The following is a 22,730-nucleotide window of genomic DNA, read 5'->3' as shown; positions in this document are numbered from 1 at the left end:
CTTCCTGCACAGTGGCACGGAAGGTAGGGGGAGCTTAGCAAGTGTGTGGTACACCCAGCAAAGGCAGCCGTGGGATAGCACAGCAGCCACTGCTGCTCGTCCCGCTCGTGGTTACTCTTGATCCGTACAGACCAACGAAGCGGACAGCAGTTTGTGCCGTTTCTCTCCAGTTTTTAGGCGCCTCGGCGGTAATTGTCCTTCCGCTGCTGGGAAATGCGCGAATTGTCGTACGTGCAGGTCGACACGTAGGGGCAAGAAGGTGCAACAGAATGCCCTATTGCTGTCCCTGCTTACTAGCAGTGAAGGTTTGCCCTTGCTGTTGGTGGCTTGTGAGGGGTATCCGCCGCTCAGGGCTAGAATTTCCCGCCCATTAAAGTTAAAATTCTGGCCCACGAGCGCAAGCTGTGCCTAGAGTCTCTGTCATGCGTCCTGCTGAGCAGGGGAGTAATTTTCCGGTTGGGTTGGGCGTATTGTGTGTGTGCGTTATACGGTCGTGGGGGTGCGTTCCCCGTACCTGCAAACCGCCCAACTACGAGCCGAGGGCTCAAGGGCTGCCAGATCGCCTATAAGCACCATCCTACTCCGCACTTGTATTGTAACACGAGGTTACATAGCCTTCGTAAGTCTCCCAGGTTTTGGGTGCGGGCAGCATACCGGCCCTGTGTGAATCCGGTAATGGAACAACATTCATTCAAATAGCCTACAGATAATGGGATGTGGTTTATCCCCAGTTGGCCACATGTGCGCTACTAGGGCTTACGTGAGTGAGTACAAGGGACCACGCTTGCAGTACAAGAGCAGTCGATATGACCAGGACACAGGGTTACGGTACGACAGGGGACGTGTGAGTATTACCTTTTTGATTAAGTATTAAGGAGCGCTGCACTGCCCCAAAGCCATATCGATTTCAGGGATTGCGGTCTTTTTTTTGTTGCGTGTGTGTGTCCGTCTGTATCTCTCTCTACTGGGGGCGGTGGGGTCGTGCCAGCCCGAAAAGGCTGTACGGTATTGAGTACGGTATTGACAGGCAAGATGCCACCAAATTTCGACGTTTACAAAAAAAATAATAGTCCTTTCTGTTTGGGTAGTACACCATGAAAACCCACGTAAACCCATACCAAAAAGGTACAACTCATGTACAGGATTTATTTCCATTAAATCGTGTTCAAGTGCTGCCATTCTTCATCCCGCGCTTCCATCCTTTTTGGCGCCAGTTCTACAATAACTGAAAATTGACTGTATAACTGAAGATTAATCCCAATCCCAATCCCCAAAAAGGTAAACTTGGCGTACTGCCAATAGTAACAAACAAGCGCCGCTGCACAGCGCAGCATGCAACGCGCCAAAAGGCCCGTCTTGGTGTGGGTTGCATGCCGTATAAGCGCCGAACATGAACCGCGTCGAACGAGGGCCAAACCAAGGGGGACACGCAATCACATAACCCAAGGAAAATAACTGTATCGAGGTTTATCTATCAATAGGTAGCGAATACATGATTCAAACGTTAGATCACTCCTAGCATTCCTAGCGCCATCGTGTCACACCTCAACGCCCAACCCTAATAGCCACAAAACCTGTAAATTCCTCCTTTTTTCGATTCAGCCGCGAACAACCACCGCGCCGCGCACCCGAGTTCCAACGGGCAAAAATCGGCGCGCAATGAACACAGACAAAAGGATTGGTTCATTGGAAATCTTCGTACAGCGAAAGCGAAAGCGCTTCGACGATAATCACATGCCCGGACATTAGTACGCTCACTAACTAATTGTAAGCTAGCTAACCATAAGCTCATGAACTCCCCTAAATATATGCAACGGGCCTCGCGCCTGGCAGCACGATTCCGAGCTCAATTTTGTACAGGAAGGCGAAGGCGGCGTAGATGGCGGACGCGCCGCAGAAGAACCCAAAGTAGCCCGCGGCCAGCTCGCAGTTCTCGTTCCACACTCCGCCAGCCAGCAGCGAAAAGGTGATGACCAGGGTTGAGAAGATGGTCATCAGGCAGCCGTTCTTGCGAAGCGTCACAACGAAGAATCCTGGAACAGCGGATATGGATGTGAAAAACAAACGGATTTGCTTGCAAAGTGTAAGGAGTATAGGATGATTTGCGACTGTCCGTGGGAGGTGCAATGCAGCGATGTCCTTGTACGATTGTGGACTCTTAATATCACAAGTAGCCCACATTACAGCAACACACATACACTGCGCTGCGAAACTGCCAGGACCATGCCGCACGGGAGCATATGCACGCATGCCTGCATGCATACCTGCCTGCCTGCCCCCCGTCTTCTTCTTACCGGCCGTCAGGAAGGCCCACAGTCCGCACCAGAGCGTCTTGCCCGTGAGCGCGGTCTTGTACACCGAGGGGTACTGCTTCATCAGGAGCTCCAACAGGAACCTGGAACGGAAACAGGCATGGATGAGCGAGCGGTGCAGGGAGAAGGGAAATAAACTGCGGTGTGAAGGCGGACAAGCTGCTGCGATTCGTGCACGTGCATGTTGGTTCGTGGATAGGATTAGCTGCGTACGGCAGTCAGGTGTGCTGTACGGCACTGCAAGTACTCACCAGCCCATCCAGAAAGCTCCGTAGCTGGCGAAGGCAGTGCCGCCGAAAGTGTTGCCCTTGATCAACTGTAATGGTGGCAAATGAGCCGGTACGGCAACCAATGTCAACAGAAGCGACGTCCCAGATGCCGTGGACCTTTTAAATTCTCGGGTATGCAAATCCATGACATCCTTCACGAAGCATTGATTATATGCGTATGATGACAGACACCAGCAGCGCCGCATCAGACCTGTCGGCGGTCGCACCTCTAGGACGCCAGCGACGAACTGGCCGAATCCACCGTAGAACATGGCGTAGCACATGACGGTCGGAAGAAATGAAGATTCAGCCCAGCTGCAGATTGTCACAATTGAGTAATTAGTTCACAGCTGACTTAAAGCTGTCATCGATGACAAAACCTGTAAGCATGACACCAGACCACGCTACTCAAAATATTTCACTTACTCTGTCGTGATGAACATTAACATGCTGTTCCGCGTCCGCATTAGGATGTATAATGGAAAAGAAAGGGAAAAGGGAATGCAAATGGCGTCGTCAGGAAAAAAGTCAAAAAGAATTCAAAGAATTCTTATTTAAATCTTTGCTATGCTACAGGAATTTCTCCAAAAGGCGAAAATTGAGGGTGGTTCCAACCAACCGAAGCGCACAACCCCGGAATTCCTTTACGCGAGCGACTTACCAGGTTGTCATACCGAAGCACAAAAGCCCAAATGGACCTGTATGAAGATGGAATATCATCTGTTATGCTGCGCACTCCGCCAAAATGACAGAAAGCAACTCTGTCACTGACCTGGGTCGCCACGAACCCATTCGTCCGTTGTTGCCGCCATGGGTGTCATCAGCTGCGCACGCATGGCCTTCTGTCGCTCATCAGAGCTTTGCGACTCCATGTCAACAGCCTCATCGCAAGAAGCACGCGGCATCTTCATTCTCTGACAAGTCAATTGGACCAGGGGCTAAATTACTTTGTAAAAGATAATAAGCAGCGCGTCAGCGACAGCATTGTGGATAACTAGATGGCGGATTAGGTTATTAATACAAATACCTTGCATAAACGTTGCCGTACACCGTAAAATAGTTTACGCTAACCGAATGACTAAGCCGTCAATTTGGTAAGCATGCTGATGTCAGCTCAAGAATGGATCTCGCTCTGCGCATCTTATAGGTGAAGCAACATGAAAGTAGTGAGCACCTTATGCAGCTGACCACTAAGATAATCAGGCTCGTTGGGAGGAATGTTTTACAGCCAAGTTGCAGCCTTTCGCTTTGCCGCAGGCTCCATACGACTACATTAACCTTTTTGTGATTGATTGTTTCATGGCTTGTGATATTGTGTCATGGCTGGGTTGCGAAGACCATCAGCGATCACAAAGTTGCAGTCAAAAGCCATAAAAGCGGCGGCTTCGCCAGCAACCACCCACGTTTTAATCGTTAACAGAGCGCTGGGAAATTAATTCGCACAGAGAATTGGAGAAGAGGGCAGAAATGGAAGGGCAAGGACCAATGTTAGCGAGTCTGGTAGGATTAACCTCGCACGTGGAATGGCATTTCTTAGAATGTCAGGGAGCGCCGGCTCGTCTCCGCCGGCGCAGCGGAGCGTACCGGGTTGCGTATATAAAACCGTGCTCCCCAACAGTATACCAGCCCACAACCTCCAAAATTAGATTAAAAAAACTGTATTATGGCGGGTTGCCAATACAAAACATGGGACGAAGACATGCGGTCATGCGTTACAATCTGGTTAATGCCAGATACGGTACGACCCTCATTCAGATATCAGTTACCCACGTAACCCACTTGGCGCAACAGTCTCCGGGTTCCAATAAGATTGGAATCTACTCTACCCCCAATTCGTCTCTAAGCCCGTGAGTGCCGGCATAAAGTCGCTGCAACCCGTCCGTACCCGTTGTCTCGCGTCGGGCCTATTGTGCGTGTAAGGACACGCACATGCCCAGTGCTGGCTCCGAAAGCAGGAACGCAGTAGCAGTTCTGGCAGCAGTACCGCTGTCGGGCTCGCGAGCTACACCCCATAGAACCGGGATAGCACGGGCTGGCAGCCCCAGCCGGGGCTGGGGCTGGGGCTGCCACTTCCTGGCGAATTCCACCTCTCCCTAGTTATTGGCATTAACGTTTCGTGCAGTCCTGTTACCCTGCAGTCCGCTGTATGTACATGGCCAGCACGCAGGCACTGAGACACACGCAGAGTTCGGTGGGTGCGCTATCGGCCGTCCGCAGCGACACGCCAACGGTTGGTCACATATTCTTGGATTGTTACAGGGTGGGAGGCTTCTGGGCCATTTGACCACATTGTCATTTCTACGATTTATCATACCATACAGCACCATCCGCCATTACCACACTGTACTACGCCATACGAACTGGAAGTCCAAGGCGGTTGATCCTGCCTTCTAGGATCCATCCTCATCCGTTCACCCGAACATCCGCAGAGACAGAGGGTTCAGCAGTCGCCACCAATCCAGCGTGCAAATCTCGATCCATCAACTGGTGGCCACATATCCGCGTGTGTGGTGTCTTTGCACGGAAAGTTCGACATGACTGCAGTGGACAAGATGCTGTAACCGCCTGCTTAGGATGTACCCACTTGCGGGGCGCAGAATCTGTTTATTTTCGAGGGCGCGAGGACCCAATGCCCTGTGTAGGGGCCAAGTCACGCGAGATGTGCACCACTGGCACTGCAGTAGAGATCCAAATAGAGCTTTTTGGGCGGGGCCCCAGCGCGAAGCGCCCAGGGGGGCCCCGCTCTGTAGGATTGCCCATGGCCGTGTGGCCGTGTGGCCGGGGACGAAGTAGAACATGAGAACGCATGGCGGCAATCGAGTACCTTATGGTTTCAGCTGCTCCGCTACGAATAACCTCCCCCCCGATGGTAGCACAGATATGGCTCGCGCCGGAGGGCCTGACATGAAAACACACAGTGATCCATCCGCATTTCTTATGTCTGTTAGCACGTCATATGGCGTGACAACAGCCACGCACGACCGCTGCCACGGCCAGTTAGCTCCACGTGAGAAGTGCGGGCAGTCGGCAGTCGCCAAACCCCCCAACATCCCTTTCATCCATCACAATCACACATGTCATCACGCGTAGTGCCCTTAGTATCATTTCTTTGCCTCCCAGAATCGTTCTGCCTAACCCGATCGATTTGCAAAACGTACAAAAACGCAGGGAACCCAGCAATCAAGGCACATGGCACATGATCGGATTCGAAATTTATCATTCACGACTGTTGCAAAAAAAGGTTGCAATGGTTGCGGGCGAGGTACGGCGGTGCGTGAGGGTACCGTACACAGCGCTAAAAAAGTTGCGCACCCCGTCGCCCAGCCAGTCCTACCATCCGATTCCCTCCCTCCCTCCCGAGCCAAAATACCTTAAACAAAGTTCATCCAGTTCACATACCCCGCCCCCACAAAAAACCCTAGCTCTGCAGCAGCGTCCATCCCGCCGGGGGCAACCTGTCCAGCAAAAACACACAAAGCATCGCAAAGCGCAGCATGCAACGCGCCAAAAAACTGTCTTGGCGTCGGTTGCATGCCGTATAAGCGCAAAGCGCGAGTCCATCATCAACCAACTTGTCGTGATTTGGGTCGTCTCAAGCCCTTATACACACATAACATCACAGGTCACTCACCCCTATACTGATCTGATTCGCATCGATTTCTCCTCTCGATTATCGTACATACATCTTTCCGAGGCTGGCTACATTCCGAAGCACCCACCGAATAGATTTAAACTACATATCCCTTTCTTGTTCTTCGCCACGTACTTCTTCACCTTACATCGCAGTCGAACTTTCTACACACCATTTCTTCGACCACCTGCTGTGTCACATGCCACATGCCACATGTCACATGCCACATGCACACCAGTTCCATATGATTGGTTTACGTTCTCGTATGCCCGCAAGATGCAACTTGACGGGGTGATAACACAATCGATAGACGCGATATAGCGGCAACGCCGCTTAACGAGCCAAGATCCAGTCCTGCAAAATTTCTGTAGTTTGTATCTAAATATCTAAATATATGCAACGGGCCTCGCGCCTGGCAGCACGATTCCGAGCTCAATTTTGTACAGGAAGGCGAAGGCGGCGTAGATGGCGGACGCGCCGCAGAAGAACCCAAAGTAGCCCGCGGCCAGCTCGCAGCTCTCGTTCCACACTCCGCCAGCCAGCAGCGAAAAGGTGATGACCAGGGTTGAGAAGATGGTCATCAGGCAGCCGTTCTTGCGCAGCGTCACAACGAAGAATCCTGGTTTCGGAAAATAGACAGACACAAAGTAGGCAAAATGAAAACTCTGTAAGCAGCTTAAGCCAGGAAAACTTTGGGCTGGAATGATGCATGACGACGTGCCCAGGTTCCAGCTACGCCCATAAAGGTTTCTTTAAAACGTTCTGAATGAAGTTTTGCAATAATCAGCGCCGGTGACCAGGTGACGTGCCATGCTAATTCCAACTGGTTACGGGGGACAAACCGAACTGCGAATGACCACTCGCCAGCGGACACAACAGAAGCAGTCTGGGGCGCGATAGCCCCATTCCTTCGTGCTGAAAACAACTGACAGCTTGCACCACGTGCTGCTGTAAAACAGACAACAAGCCCGGCCAGGACCATGCCGCACGGGAGCATATGCACGCATGCCTGCATGCATACCTGCCTGCCTGTACCCCCCGTCTTCTTCTTACCGGCCGTCAGGAAGGCCCACAGTCCGCACCAGAGCGTCTTGCCCGTGAGCGCGGTCTTGTACACCGAGGGGTACTGCTTCATCAGGAGCTCCAACAGGAACCTTTGGAACGGAAGGAAGGATGGAATGAGCGAGCGGTGCAGGGAGAAGGGAAATAAACTGCGGTGTGAAGGCGGACAAGCTGCTGCGATTCGTGCACGTGCATGTTGGTCCGTGGATAGGATTAGCTGCGTACGGCAGTTAGGTATGCTGTATGGCACTGCAAGCACTCACCAGCCCATCCAGAAAGCTCCGTAGCTGGCGAAGGCAGTGCCGCCGAAAGTGTTGCCCTTGATCAACTGTAACGGTGGAAATGAGCCGGTACCGTACCGGCGGTACGGCAACTAATGTCAACAGAAGCAACGTCCCAGATACCATGGACCTTGGAGACTATTTAAATCCTCAGGTATGCAAATCCATGACATCCTTTACGAAGCGTGTGAATACAGAGCAGCGCCTGTCGGCGGTCGCACCTCAAGGACGCCAGCGACGAACTGGCCGAATCCACCGTAGAACATGGCGTAGCACATGACGGTCGGAAGAAATGTAGATTCAGACCAGCTGCAGATTGTCACAATGAAGTAATTAGTTCACAGCTGACTAAGGGTGTATTTCCAGTGCGGATTAAGGCCAGGGATTAACCCTCTGTCCTCCATCGATACTTGCTCAAACGGCTAAGTTGTTGGCAAAGTTACCTCGCCTTTTCAACCTTTGGTTCCCTTATGGAACAAAACTATGTGGTAAGCTCGTACCAAGGACTTCCGTGCCCTAATCCCTGGCCTTAATCCGCCACTGGAAATGCACCCTAAAGCTGTCAATCGATGACAAAACCTGTGAGCACCAGATCAGGCTGCATATTATGTCAACTTATCATAAAATATCCACTTACTCTGTTGTGATGAACATCAACATGCTATTGGACGCCCGCGTTAGGAGATCGGTAGGAAAAGTGGGACAAAGGGAACGGAAATGGCGCCGTCAGGAAACCATCTACGCAAGTGGGGAAATAACATTAATTAACGGTTTGCGATTCTTCATATAACTCGCTTAAAAAGGAGCTTTGATAATAGTTTTGACCAACCGAAGCGCACACATCGCGCGACTTACCAGGTAGTCATGCCGAAGCACAGAAGCCCAAATGGACCTGCAGGAAAATGGATCATCATCCAGTATGCAGAGCACATCTTTACAATGGCAGAAAGCAGCTTACTGACCTGGGTCGCCGCGAACCCACTCGTCCGTTGTCGACTTGACCGGTGCCATCAGCTGCGCACGCATGGCCTTCTGTCGCTCATCAGAGTTTTGCGACTCCAGATCGACGCCCTCTTCGCAAGCAGCGCGCGGCATTTTGACTCGCTGAAGGAACCAGGAAAAAGGTAACAAAGTACGAGAGGAATTAAAGAAGCAGGCGACATCGAGATGGTCAAGGATCCTTGGTTTATGATTACGTATGTGCTCCTGCATAATCACTGCACGGCATTCTTTGTCAACTTACCAGTGTACGACAGCAGACTAACTAAGCGGCAATTCCGACAGCATCGCATGCTGATATGTCAACTTCGCAGATCTTGTGGGGTAATTCGAAAGTCTTGCATGTTATCCACATGCAGGGCCTTCTTGTTAAAAGGCTGCCTTCGACACGAAGAGCTGCCTGAACGTTTTGGTTTATAGGGGTTGCTTCCAACCTTTCTTTCAAATGTATAATTATTGAAACATTACATTGCTTTCTTCCTTATATTTAGCGTTATTAATCCACGTGCACTGGAGGCGAATATCACGCAAAGCTTACGTAATGACGGATATTATATTACTTTCTTACATATTAGTTCTATAGCCTTTTACTGTTGCATTATCTCGTTACCTTAAAAGACCGTAGCCATTTTCATAACAATATTCCCTCGCCGCAAGCAGCACAGCCCATGCAGCAATAACTACATACCCGGACGAAAGGAGGTTTGATCATCCAGACTTCCAAAGTCCACATACTTCAGGGTTCCATATCGCGCGGCGATAGAGTCGGCATGAGTGGATGCCTCGGTGCGCACCAGGGCGGTCGAGCGCGCATGCCCATTAATTTTCCATTATCAAACACTGCCTAGCTAAACAAGATTGTGGATAGCCAATAACGCAGCAAAATAGCGCATTTCTGCTTCTTGTGCATATTCTTCTCATTCCAGGTCTTGGCGACTTTTAGATAGTCCTCCTCGCCATCCGACCAGGGTAACAGTCCACCACCTCTCACAGTCATGTCCAGTGAAATGCCCCACGATAATCAGACGCGCTCAGTCCTTCAATGCCATGGACATGCCTTGCTGAAGCGCGCAACAGTCGCAACCATCTTAATCCATTTTGGATTTGTTTCCTTCATTCATGCAACGAACTCCTTGCTGCAGCCGTTACTGCCGCATACGTGCATCGCACCGAACAACCCCCTGAGATATAGCAAGAAAAAATCACGCACGCGCGAATCCGATACTGCATCATCTGTACAAAGATAAACAATTAATAACGATGGATTTCTTTCTGTGGCATGGCAGTTATTGCTTCGAATCACGTCGCTTCACCTCACCCATTTGTGTACGGCATCCAAAAAATGACAGCGGGTGCACGGTTATCACCATTCTAAAAGCCCCGGCCCAGCTCAGATTATTGATCCATTCAATATAGCCACACCGATAATAAATAACCTCATCATCGCAAGCCATCGCAAGCCATCGCATGACAATGCAACCGTTGCCCCGTTACCGTTACCGAGAATATCGTTCTCAACGTGGCCCTGCCCGCGTGTACGCATAATACTTTTTACCTTCCCCCCTCATTTAAGTCGATAAGGATGCCACACAGTCGCAACCGGTCGTCGCGGCGACTTCGAAAGCCTGTTCAGGCTCCTGGTTGTCTTCCAATAGTTGCCTCCCTTTCCCGCGACGTGCAGCTTGGGCCGCTCTTGGTGGCGCTTTTTGCGCCTCTAACGCCCCCAGCCTCGCCGCCGCCGCTCGTAGCTGCTGCACCGGCAGCCGCTGGCACTGGTGGCAGGCCCCCAGGTACAACGGCACTACGAACTTGACGACCTGCCCCATGAAACGGAGCGGCGGCGCCGCCACCAGGCAGCGCACAACGCGGACGTGATGGGGTTTTGAAAGGTTTTTGAAAGGAAACATGCCTCAGGGGAAAGATGGAGCGCATACGCGGTACTGCATGTTCTCCAGAATAATGAACGCGCCGGAGTAGCGAGGCATTAGCAACAGACACCTATCCACACGCGCCCCCACACAAAAGAAGGAATCGCGCAACCCCCCAATGCCTTAAGAGTCAAGCGAGCCTGTCACTGCAAGGCGTAGTTCTCCCCATGTACCCAACACCCTTCAGGGGTCGCGGACAGCAAAATCAGACAAGGCTCTAGTTGGGACGAAGTAGGCTGGCAGAGATGCCTGCAGTGCTACCTGGGAAGGGGTCATTAGCTCCTTTCGGCCTTTTCGCGCATCCCATGTATATGCAGCTAGGCCATGCGGCAAAAGGCCATCAGAGATTCAACGCCACCCAACGGGAACAGTGTGGCGCGGACACCACGGATTCCGTCCTTGGGGCCCCGGGAGGGGCAGAGGCCACAACTGCACTCCAGCTCTCAAAACAAGGTAATTGTCCGGCGATGATGGCGGGCACTTGCAACGGGCACACTTGCGCGAGACACCAGGACCCCTTGGGCGCCGACGCCATCCCGATACATCGCCAAGCTGTCCCTGCTGCCCCACCTGCCACGCCGTCGCCGCCACGAAGCTATGGTAGGTGGTAACCGCCAGAGCCTGAGTCACCAGCGTGAAGAGAAACTGCAGCAGACCTGGACAGGGCCAAGACCGACGGGGAAGTGAGCAATCTAGCAGGTGACGTCGCGGTGCACCAAAAGCTCCGTAATGCAGGACAGGCACTAGAGGGGCTCCTGGTGAGGCGTGGAGACCGTATCACTTAGATAGGATAACGGCTGGCCATCGACGGCCATCATAACAAACTGATACAACACATGGCGGGCATACTAGCCCATAATAGCCCTGGGGCATCTGCGCTATCACTTATTTCAGGTAACCCATTACAACCTCATCATCAGCCTTGCCATAGATCAACCACCAACCGATTGCCACGTCAAACAATTGCCAGATGTGTGCCACACCCTTCCTCATTGCTGCATCTTCTGCACCGCCACATCGCCCATGACGCCGCCGCACCAAGCACCATGACACGTGCCTCGCGCTTCCCCGCGTGCTCACTCCTCCTGCGCCACCACTCACCGTACATGAAAAGCCGGCGCGCCACGCTACCGCGCCGCACCAGACTGTTCAGTGGGCTGTTAGCGCGCTGCGCACGCCGTGCCAACGCCCGGTAACTCGTATCGTAGCCCCCGGACAGGATCACACGCCGAAAGGCGACCTGAAAAGGATGCATCGCAGTACGCGTATAGGAGGGCCGCACCAGGACGTATGAGCTTGTGGAGCACCTGCGCTCCTTCTTCCCAGGCAGCAGGATCGGATCTGCAGAGTTTTACGGCCTCGGATCGTGCAATTGCTTCTTGGCGTGCAGAATGTTGCACGCGGTAATGAGTGGGCCTTGTTGAGCGGGCATCACGCATGTTACCGCTGCCAGCGCCACATGCATAGCAACACGACACACGCTACCCATAGCGAGGCGCACACTGTTTGTAGTAGCAGTAGCACAGATGCGCAGAAAGCACGCGCGTACGTGCCATCTGCTGCTGCTGCTGCTGCGCTCTTCGTTCGAATCACACGTCAGGCCGCCAGCCGCCAAGCAACCTCACCTGAACCAACAGGAAGTAGATCAGCTTTGTTGGGGACGTTGAAGACGGCAGTCAGGCGGCGGGTTGTTGGAGCGAGGGCGCACAGGGAGCAGGGGACAAAGGGGCGATGTTAAGTTCCACAGTAGGCAGGAGACGTATGGGGACGAAAGCAGGCAATTGGGTCAGATAGAGCGGTAAGGTTAGCGGGAAAAAAGGGAGGCGATGCAGGGCTGCCTGGCCACAGGAAGATCCACACATATACACGCGCAAAATGCTGGGCTCCCTTCTTACAGGCACATGCCATTTGCGTGATCGCTCGCCGCAATAGGCACAGAGACTAAGGACACCAAGGCCGGCTCAACGCACAACTTTCACAGGCATATCCCAGCTCGCCGTTCCGCACGGTTTGATATATATTTAGGCAAGGGTAGCGGTCGCAGCCTGATTTTGGCTGCAAAGTGTTTGGCGGCCTGTCTCTGTCCATACAGTAGAATTTCAAATGAACACGTATGACAAAGCCGATGGCAGTGGCAGTTTTGATCTAGGGCAGTGTCCTTGTTGGATGTCGCCGGACCTGCCATGCAAGGTAGAACGCCAGCGGTGCGGCTCCCAACCAGAGCCAGGCAGGGGTTGGGCAGGGCAACGGGGACTCCGCCGAGGTTGTTGCGTAGCATACCGCACCGCCAGCTGGGCGAGATCCTGTATACCAACCTGCAAAGCATGAACCAGCCAGTTCATGCGTAACGGCGGCTTTTACAGCATTGACGCTGAGCGCCACGGGCTCCTCGTTCAGCCCGCCCGCCGCCTCGTGCACTACTGCCGGCGACGACGGCGACGATGCAGTAGCCCACTTGGGGCAGGGTATCTGGCCCTGAGAAATGGCCGCAAGCGCAGCTAACCTGCGGCCCTGGAGTGCGATCACGCTTCTTAAAGCTAATTGAGTGTTGTTGTTGTTGTTGTTGTTGTTGCTGCTGCTGTCATTAAAGCCGATTCCAGCGACTTCCGCTGCGCCGGAGGCTGCGATGGCCCAAGTGTCAGCCTTCCCGAGTAGCGCACGAGCGAGACGACCAGCTAGCAGCAACGGCTGGCGCGAAAACGCGAGGTAGCGGTGGCAGTACATCGCCAATCCAGGCATCAAATGAATGAGGACACTGTTGTGGAGGTCCAATGCAGGCCAAGGTAGGGTATCGGGCTTGGATAGATGAAACAAAGGTCGAGCGGGCAATCAGTAGGTTTGTGGTGGTGTTGTAAGGCGATGTTTAAAGATCCTGGGCGAGACTTTGATCATGGGAACACGGGGAAATTCGGTGAGGTCGCTGCTGGTCTGGGCTAGAAGCCCGCATCCCAGGGCTAGGATTTGGCAAGGGAGCAACAAGCATCCTCGCTCTAAGCAGGGCTCACACAAATTGCGAGACGCAGTGCATGAGCATCACCGCAGCCCTGTGACTAGACATAAATCGTGCGATACAAGCCGTGTGCTGGGATATTGACCAGTGGTATGCGGTTCAGCTGCACCTTATGACATGGTCGGGTGAAACCATTAGCCAGGCGCACTGCCAGGCAATGAGGGCGGCGGCGAGCGGACCCTCACATAACACGTAGACGGCCGCCTCCAGCCGTGGGTCCTCCGGGCGGAAGAGCAGGAAGGCGCAACAGGCCAAGTTGCAGAACTGGTAAGAGGGCGGAGAGGGGGTCGGGCGGGTCATGAAGGTAGCCAAGCGTGGGGAGAAACCTGCAAAACATACGATGCCTGCTGCAGGCAAGCCGTGCTGCGGACTTGGGCAACCAGGACAAACACATTACGTACGTAGCCACCCCCACGTGGTTGCTCGAAGATGTCCCAAGCCGAAAACAGCACCAATTTCTTCATAATATATAGACGCTAAAACCTCTTTATGGTCGCCATAAAGTCATCCACTTACATAGCAGAAGTCAACCAGGAAGAAGACCCATTTCCGAGGCAAAAAGTTTACTACGCGATAAGGCAAAAACATCGCCGCAAAGCCGAGGTAGGCAAGTGGACAAAGAGTTGGAGAGTATACAACCAGACCCACAAGAAAGCATAGCCCGATGACACCGCCGGTGAAAACGAATGCATCATCGCCCGAGTTGAGTTCTGTTGCGACATGATCGAGAAGATTTGCCAGAGTTACATCTACAGGAAGGCCCTGGGTCGTGGAATCGTCTTTTGTATTGCTTTCGGTGTTTATCTTGACTACTCTCCTCTCCATGCCGCTTCACGCTCTGGCGCCGAGCTGCCCGTGAAATAAATATGTGCTGGAGAATCGACAGATGTTTATTGAGATGTCTGGGGATTTGATTTGACTGGCCATCGAGTCGGGCACGCAGCTCCGAAGCTCAGGATCCAGTTAACTGAGTTTGCGCTTACTAACGTGGGCGGAAATCCTGGTACCTGGATTCTGCAAACCCCCCACGCGTATCTCAATTTCATGGCAGGTGCATCCCAAGTCGTGCAAGCATGCCGGTTGGCGTGCAGCAATTCTTTGCCACCTGCACACCTGCGATAAAATACTGGCAACCTGCCCGCCCCCGGCTGCACCGCAACTCATCGCTCACGCGCCAAGAAGCAACCAACAAGCAATAAGACATGACGTTATTCCTTCGATAATCCAATTAGCCTACATTGCGCATGCCAAATGCGACAGATGGCAGCACCGGAGATGGTAGGAGCATGACCACAGTTGCGCACTCCGGACCATGCAGCAAAGCTGCGATGGCCTACGTAAACTAAGCGGAACATGTCTGGAGTTCAATCTTGGATGTCGACGACACCGCTTCAACGATGTGGTGGCTACCCTTGCCAAAAATAAGTTCAAAACATAGGATACATGGCCAGCTCGCGCTGTGAAGGCGAATGATATTTGATACTTCCCACTAACATGGGAATTTTAACCCAGGTAAAAGATGACCAAGAGCTGATGGCCAATTAATGGAATTGCCAGACTCTGCAGTCCACAAGCCGCGTACCGCAGCGCCAAGCAATCCAAACATCCATCAAACCACCAGTCGTTGGCGGCACACGCCACAGCTACACGCAAATGAAACGCAAGCACACATCCGCAACTCTGTTCATATGAAAACATACAAACATCATCAGTCGGCAGCATAAATCGTTTCCATGTTTCCACATGTAAAGCACAGCTATTAAGCCGATTAAAGGGAGTGATGTCTCAATAGCAGAACGCAGACCTTTAAACGCGGCGCGCATAAGTGTCACCGCAGGAAGCTGACGTACGAAACCGCTCACATCTCTCCCACTGTCGCGCAAGAAACGCTACCGTTACATACAAATCTGCCGCTCCTGCAAGCAAGGAAGCTGCTCGCTCCCGATGGTCTTCGCCATCTCCGCAAGCACCACTACAACAACACACATCTTCGCACATCTTTGCACTTCTCCGATATGCCATTGCTTCCCTCCCTGCAGTGCAATGCTCAAGGTGCTGCTGCCTCCACGTCACTAGGGCTAATAGGATAACCATACACCTGTCCACCTACCTACATGCCTACATTCCATGCAACTGCCGCGCAGCACAGCACAGAGGATAAAGCGATGCAGATCCAGAAACACCAGCACCGGGAATCTGCGCAGTGCACACGCAAACATCCACACGCATACATTCAGCACCAAAAACCGCTCAGGCGCGCGACACATTAGGAGCCCTCCTCGGCCAAGAGGCCATTCCTTAACCACCACCACCATCGCCACCACCATCGCCAGCCATAGCCTCGAACCCAGCAACGTTCAGTCCAAGTTGAAGTTCTCGCTCCAATTCACGTTTTATGATACACAGCGCAACATGGCGGAACGCGTGCAGCGACGGTCAAAGCCGTCTTGTTGCCACGCTAATCCGACACCGACCCACCATAGAGCCGGAGCCCCTAAAGCTCCTCCGATCATCCGATGTTTGCCGGTACACGGTAGGCGGAGCCCATTTCCTCCTCCGCAGCTCTTCAAGGACCCCCTTCTGCGTCCCCAACCCCATCTCCACCCGCGCAAACAGTGCATTGTGTCATTCACCTCTGCCACTCCCGAGATTTGTGCTGGCCCAGCTCACTAACGAAATACCATGAGCCTCAAAAGCCAGAGACACACATACATACATACATACATACATACATACATACATACATACATACATACATACATACATACATACATACATACATACATACATACATGCATACATACACCTCCACACACCTCCTTTCCCCACAACCCAGACTGCAAATTTGTTTCAAATTTAATTCCACCTCAGTGGCATGTTATTCCCACCTGGTACAACAACACATTCAGACGGGGGAAATGAGAGGAGGAAATGGAGCGAGACGCCACCGCATGGGGATCGGCGGCCATGTATGGCCCCCTGCATGGCCCCCTGCATGACATCCTGCATGACGAGAAAGGCCCAACCCAAAAGCCGTGATGCAATGTTTGGAAAACAGATTCGGGGTCAGGGTCAGCTAGCTAGGGACTATGCGGGGCTTATGGCATGCGCGGCAATACATGGGGAGGGGGCCAGCGAACCCAACGAAACAATCGCCAAACACCGTACACGTCCAAAGACGAGTACGCAATAGGGGGGGAGGGGATTGGGGTGGCGGGCTTTGCAAATGGACCCACGGGACTGCGGGACCGCGGCTTGCGAAGCAAACAGCATCCCTCCCCCCCCTTCACACGCAAAAGAGGGCAGGGAGTGTAGAACACACCCACACCCACACCATCCTACTACCCACACCCACACCATGGAGGGGCGTAGGTGTATAGTAGGTGGGAGGGAGGAGGGAGGGATGCTTCCGCCGATGTAGAATCCGGTCGCCTAGTGAAGGGTTGCTTCCTGATGATGTCCTCAGCATCATCGCAGATGCTCGAGCTACCGCCCAGCCTTAGGACCACCTCCCCAGCCAGCCCAAAGGCCGCCAAGTATACCACCGACATCAAAACCAACACCGCCAACACCTCCCCCCCCACTTCCCCCGGCACCGCCACCACTGCTGCCGTGAGCCATACCAGTACTGCCGCTAGCGGAACTGCCGCTACTGCTACTGCTACTGCCACTGCCGTGTCCTAAAGCACTGTTCTGGTTTTTTCCTCCATCGGCAGCAAGCTGCCGAAACCCAGCACCGCCGGGTGAGGAAGTTGTGGCGTTGAGGGGTGCAGGCGGCCGCAACAACTCGTAGAGTTGCCCAGGCACGCCCGATGCCGCGCCACCAAAGGCACCGCCGCCGCCGCCGCTGCTGCTGTTGTTATAACCTTGGGACGCCTGGCCGACCCCGCCGCCGCTGCCAGCACCCGAGTAGCCGCCAAGCTGTGCCCCCTGGGATGCTATTTGTTGTAGCTGCTGCTGCTGCTGTTGCTGCTGCTGTTGAAGCTGCTGCTGTTGCTGGCCAGGCGGTGATGGTGCTGTCATGAACTGGACTCTATGGGAGCGGTTCTTGGAAAGGAGCCCCTTGTACTGCGTGCTCTGACTCCACCTGCGGTACGCCGCCAAAATAACATCCCAAGGGTCGCTCAATGCCGCAGCCATAACATTTGCACATACTCACATCTTAGCACTTTTGCAATAGGGTTGTCCCCTTCGGTTCCCCTTTAGGGTTAGGGAATCTCACCGACACACCTACCGACCGCCCCCTCGCCCAACTTCCTCGTCATGTAGAGCGGCACTGTTCCGTAACGGCACTGCCTGCATCCCCACATGCCACCCCAAAACATGGATGATCGCAACAGCTTTCGGCACCCGGCATCACGTTCCCGACGAAGACGACGTAGACAGACAGACAGATAGACGCACACATACCACAACCAAATGACGGTGGTCACTACTAACTGCCTTGGGTGGTGGCGGGGGAAGGTGTTTACATGATTCCGGAACTCCGACAACCCCCGAGTGCTTTCTTATCGGATTGGACGCCATCACGACAGGGCGAACGTCGCTCCCTGGAATCTCCCTTTTGGGCATATCTGGCTCCTAGCTGCTTACCGTACTTTACCTTCGACACAGGTAGGTTTTCCTCCCCTACCTCTCTACCCCTCTCTACCCCTCTTTACCCCTCTACCTCTCCATACCCCGCTACTCACTTGTCGATCTCCCGAGCTCGCATCACCGGCAGCGGGTGGCTCAGCGCTGCCGTCTGCGCATTGCGGAGGTACCAGCCCAGCAGGCTGCTGGTGGCTTCTTCGTAGGAGCGGCTCTGCTGCAGGAACCTGCCACACGGAAGGATAAAAAGAGGGGCGGAGGCAGAACACACGTTCAGCGGCGAAACGTTTACATACGGGCGAGTGGAAAGGGGGTTAGGAGGGGGAAGAGAGAAGCAGCGACGAAAGAAAACAATGGCTGACAGAGAGGGTGAAGGAACGTGCGAACACAGTCGCAACGTACCAACTGGGAAAAAGGAGGGTACGTGTGTGTGGGAGAGAGGGGGAAAGAGAGGGAAGGAGCGGAAGGAGGACGAGGAGGAGAGAAGGCTACTGACAGCTAGTGCGAGGACTAGTGCGGCCCCTCGTGCACGTTGCCGCCGTTTTTCCGCCCATTTATCTTCCTTCTCCCCTGGCTCCCAATGCGCAATCAGCAGTCCTTGGCGGCACTTACGCGTCCACGTTAAGCTCCGACGCGAAGGAGGGAGACCCCCCGGCCAGCTTCATGAGTGCGGAGATGACCACCTTTGAGTCCTGAGAGCATCCCGGGGTGGGGAGGAGGGTGGGGAAAGACGAACCACGTGAACGAGTGAAGTTGCTGCCAAGGAAAGAGTGTACAAGAACCAGGACTGACCAGGGTGGGGAAGGTGAAGGGAGGGGGAGGGGGACTGTGTGATGACAGTGGTAGTGTTGAGATGAAAATGGTGGTGGTGATGATGATGATGATGATGATGATGGTGGTGGTGATGATGGTACACAACAAGCAAAATAGTTTAAAACTCCCGACACCCAAAGCACAAGAAAACCCCTTGCTTTCCCCATACGGCCCCTCCCACGGGGGCTCCCCCATTACGCCACACCTCCCATCCTGTCCTCCATCCCATCCCATCCCATCCCACCCCCGTCCCACCCCCCCCCACACACTTGTGCCACCAGCAGCGCCGCCCGGTCGCATGTGAGCTCCGCCGCCCGCAGCCACCGCATGAGCGCCTCCTGCACCATTCCCGTCACCACGGGAAGGACGGATACAGTGCCGCTAGCCAGCACGTTGGCCACCGTCAACCACAAACCGTGGTCACACTTCAGGTGACCGAGCTCGTGAGCCAGGACCGCCTGGTAGCAGTAGTAGTAGTAGTAGTAGTAATAGGAGGAGGAGGAGGAAGAGGAGGAGGAAGAGGTGGACGAGGAGGAGGAGGAGGAAGAGGTGGACGAGGAGGAGGAGGAGGAGAAGAGGTGGACGAGGAGGAGAAGGAGGAGGTGGTTTATATGGGGGAAGGGGAGGGACAAGGGGAGGAATTATGTGATATTTTTTAAGAAGTGCAGGGGAGGGATTTCACGCAAGAGTCAAAGAGAAGGGTGGAGTAATTTATTACACGGGCGAGGGAAAAAATACACACCGTGTCGCCGTACCTGCAGCTCGTACGGCGTGAGCAGCTCCAGCAACGCCGTGTGGATGACAATGAAGGGTTTGTGGCCCGCAATAGCCAGAGTGTAGGCGTTGGGAACAGGGTGCTGTACACAACACGCAAAAAAGGGAAAATGGGGAGATATTATTACAGCCGGAGCGAGATGCAGTAAGTCAAAACATGCGAGCACGCGGGCGAACAGCCGACGACGGTAGTCATCTAAACAGGTGGCCTAACGAATCGCGCAGATGGCACCGATATGCCGATGGAGAGCACACACTAGCATACACTTACACACACACACACTTGCAGGGGCAATAGCAGTAGCACCCGCCGCTGTAGCAACCCACACCACACCACACCACAGCGACAGCAGCGTAGCAGGTGCGGACAGCAGCATCAGGCCAACAACGCTCGCCGCGGTACCACTGACCCCTTGCAAACAACCCCGTGCCGCACCAATCGTGTTTCCGTACCAACACCCGTACCTGCCGTACGTACAGCTCCGGCGCCTCCATTTGCAGGATCCGCGCCTACATGCCATGCGCCGATATGGAGCGCGGAAAATGAGGATAGCGTGTGTGATATCAATAACAAGTCTAAGACTAACCTAAGCAGGCATAACTACGCACGCACAGTGCGACGTTTTTAACAAGTCGCACTGTGCGTGCGTATTTATGTCTGTATGTGTGCGTACGGGCCGCTCCGGCGTCACGCCCCAGCGCCAGGACCCAAGACAAGGGTCTCCGTGATCACGGTGCAGCGCCCGTGTCAGCCGTGTCAGTGCCAGCCGCCACTTCCTCCCCCCCCCCGTTATCCCCCTCCCCAAGGGGATAACGACAACCAGTGTGATCGCTAAGAAACCCTAGGGAAGGGTTCCCCCCCGCCGTGACCCCTCCCCCCATCCTTCCCTCACCCCGGATGACGTCATGGGCCTGGGTGTGTGGGATTCCCCCGGCAATGACACTAACACTGACACCGACCCAGTCGGGCTCTTCCCAAACCCCTGCCCCCCACTCTTGCCCTGGCAGCAGCTTCACTCGTTTGTGGTTCGTCTTCCCCCCTCCTTGGCAGCGGCTTCACTCGTTTGTGGTTCGTCTTCCCCCCACAGCGCCTTCTGCAGTTAAGATTTCCTCTTTGATTTCTGGATATGACCTTTCCCCCCTCCCTCCCCCCACAGCCCTGACCCTTCCCTCTCGTCGTTTTAGCGGCCCCCAAATCCCAGCCCCGGCATTGGGCCCTCTTTGCCCCTCTTGCTATAAATTCCCCTCTTTTCCGGCCGCTAACCCATCTCCGCCAGTGTGCCTCATCTCTCACCGCTTCCACCAGGAGCTTATGTACGGACGGCAGCTGATCCGGCCCTATCTTAATGGACGTGGAGATGTTCTCCAAGAGCAGCACCTGCTCCGCCACCGGGCCTGAACAGGCAACAAGGAAACACACATACGCACACACAAAAAAACAACACCAATATCAACATCAGCAGCGGCAACAGTAGCAGCAGCGGCGGCGAAAGGAGAGGCTTAAACATCCTTAACCTGAGCCTGAGCCTTAGCCTGAGCGGCCTTAAGGCGCCTAAGCAGCCCACGAAGCAGTAGCAGTAGCAGTAGCAGCGCTATGGAGCTGTAGCCTAAAACGCGACTTCGTTGGCCACCTCTTGCCGTGTGAAACCAAGCAGACTGCCAGAGCCGCCCACCGTACCGGCGCACTGCACCCGGGGTCCATGGTGCAACGGCACACGGCGGTGTCATGTACCACACAGCCTCGCCGCCCTGTGCCCCACCGCCCACCGCCTTTCGGGCGAAACAGAACGCAGCCCACTGCCAGAAGCCCTCCAAGCCCTCGCTCGTGCCTGTACCCCAGCCCCGCGCCTTGCGTAGCACTTTCCCGCCATTTCGACGGCCTAGGAGCCTTCATCCATGAGGATCGCTGCATCCTGTGCCAGCCTTCTGGCATCCGTTTATTTTTTTCAAAATTCAAAAATTTACTCTACGTACGGCGATAACACATACCCATGAAGTTCTTCGCCACCATCTCCAATCCCGGAACCGAGCGCAGCATGCTTGTGTTTTGCTGGTCAAGCGGATGGCTGCGCTCCATGGCAGTAGCAGCAGCAGCAGCAGCATCGTCAGCAGCAGCACCCGAAAAAGCAACAATCAGTAGCAGCAGACGGCAGGGGGCCCGGCAGCAGCAGCGGTGAGATGAGGCCAGCACACCGCATCATTGGCGTGCGTTTGTGGTAAAGAGGTGGCCGATGACCTCTTTCAAGGACAGAGACAAAAGCATGGCTTAAGGCTGGACTTCCGATGGGTAAGCAGACAGGGTACAAAGAGTGACAGACGAGCACACATGGAGCAAGGACCAAGCCGATGGAAAAAATAATATGCGTTCGACAGCAACGGAAGTTCCACATTTGCCAACAATCGGCCCGGAGTTCTTCGCACGACAAGGTCCACACAGCCACGTCCAAGGGCACGCGTGCAAGCGGCTTCCCGGAGCCTAAGCCGAGTTAGACGGTCACATCCCTTTACTAGCTCCAGTGCTGCACTTTTAGGAAATATAACCGCAATGCCGAAACTGTGCGCGTAGTGACAAGCAACATTACCGAGCCCTCGCCTTGCTTACCGAAAATCATCGCCTTCTAATCCTTCAAACAAAGCAACTTTCTCCTTCACCACTGGTGTGATATTTGGCCATGCTGAGGCAGGCTGTTTGTCTCCTGCTTGCCTCGACGCTGCTGCCTGCAGTTTGCTTTCCCTTGTCGTGTAATGCTGACCCAACTCTAGCTATGGGAGTTTTGTATGAGGTGTCGGAAAACCCACCTGCCCTGAGAGAACACACACGGGCCTCGGAGGTTTGCGCCGGTGCGGCCCTGTCCTTACCGGCGCCACAAGCCTGCCCCGGCAATAGAAAAGCCTGAATCCTAAGCGAATGGACATCTAGGACGAATGCCTCAATCTTATAAAGATAGATGCAAGTTTAAAGACCACAGGCTCTAACGGAAAGCATAGTAATCAATTGGTATGTCGGTCTACCTTATGGTGAAACGCGTGTGCAATAGTTAAACTGATTTGCGTAAGTGAG

General features: G+C 54.0%; 3 protein-coding genes across 3 annotated transcripts; all 3 read right to left on the bottom strand.

The window, feature by feature from the left end:
• Window positions 1-1,035: 1,035 nt before the first annotated feature.
• VOLCADRAFT_105087 (uncharacterized protein) lies at window positions 1,036-3,491 on the bottom strand. Its single transcript, XM_002951304.1, has 6 exons — window positions 3,354-3,491; window positions 3,243-3,279; window positions 2,809-2,896; window positions 2,564-2,628; window positions 2,295-2,395; window positions 1,036-2,033 (listed from the first exon to the last, which is right to left on the bottom strand). Exons 1-6 carry the CDS (start codon window positions 3,484-3,486, stop codon window positions 1,801-1,803), a joined length of 657 nt encoding a protein of 218 aa, XP_002951350.1. The 5' UTR covers window positions 3,487-3,491; the 3' UTR covers window positions 1,036-1,800.
• Window positions 3,492-6,598: 3,107 nt separating this feature from the next.
• On the bottom strand, window positions 6,599-8,650 carry VOLCADRAFT_105086 (uncharacterized protein; the record flags this gene model as incomplete). Its single annotated transcript, XM_002951303.1, has 6 exons — window positions 6,599-6,831; window positions 7,266-7,366; window positions 7,538-7,602; window positions 7,777-7,864; window positions 8,411-8,447; window positions 8,518-8,650. 6 exons carry the CDS (start codon window positions 8,648-8,650, stop codon window positions 6,599-6,601), a joined length of 657 nt encoding a protein of 218 aa, XP_002951349.1.
• Window positions 8,651-10,122: 1,472 nt separating this feature from the next.
• Window positions 10,123-22,585, bottom strand: VOLCADRAFT_105085 (uncharacterized protein; the record flags this gene model as incomplete). The annotated part of the gene is made up of 18 exons (XM_002951302.1): window positions 10,123-10,371; window positions 11,053-11,138; window positions 11,584-11,722; window positions 12,108-12,131; window positions 12,661-12,692; window positions 12,798-13,237; window positions 13,602-13,756; window positions 15,971-16,090; window positions 16,381-16,495; window positions 18,184-18,309; window positions 18,695-18,774; window positions 19,165-19,353; window positions 19,651-19,752; window positions 20,135-20,179; window positions 20,964-21,064; window positions 21,343-21,557; window positions 22,469-22,473; window positions 22,529-22,585. The coding sequence occupies 18 exons, from the start codon at window positions 22,583-22,585 to the stop codon at window positions 10,123-10,125; spliced, it is 2,280 nt and encodes a 759-aa protein (XP_002951348.1).
• Between the last annotated feature and the right edge of the window lie 145 nt (window positions 22,586-22,730).

This window comes from Volvox carteri (assembly GCF_000143455.1).
Source record: "Volvox carteri f. nagariensis unplaced genomic scaffold VOLCAscaffold_23, whole genome shotgun sequence".
NCBI lineage: Eukaryota > Viridiplantae > Chlorophyta > Chlorophyceae > Chlamydomonadales > Volvocaceae > Volvox > Volvox carteri.
Note: the sequence above shows the minus strand (reverse complement) of the source record. Positions and strands in the feature narration are given on the sequence as shown.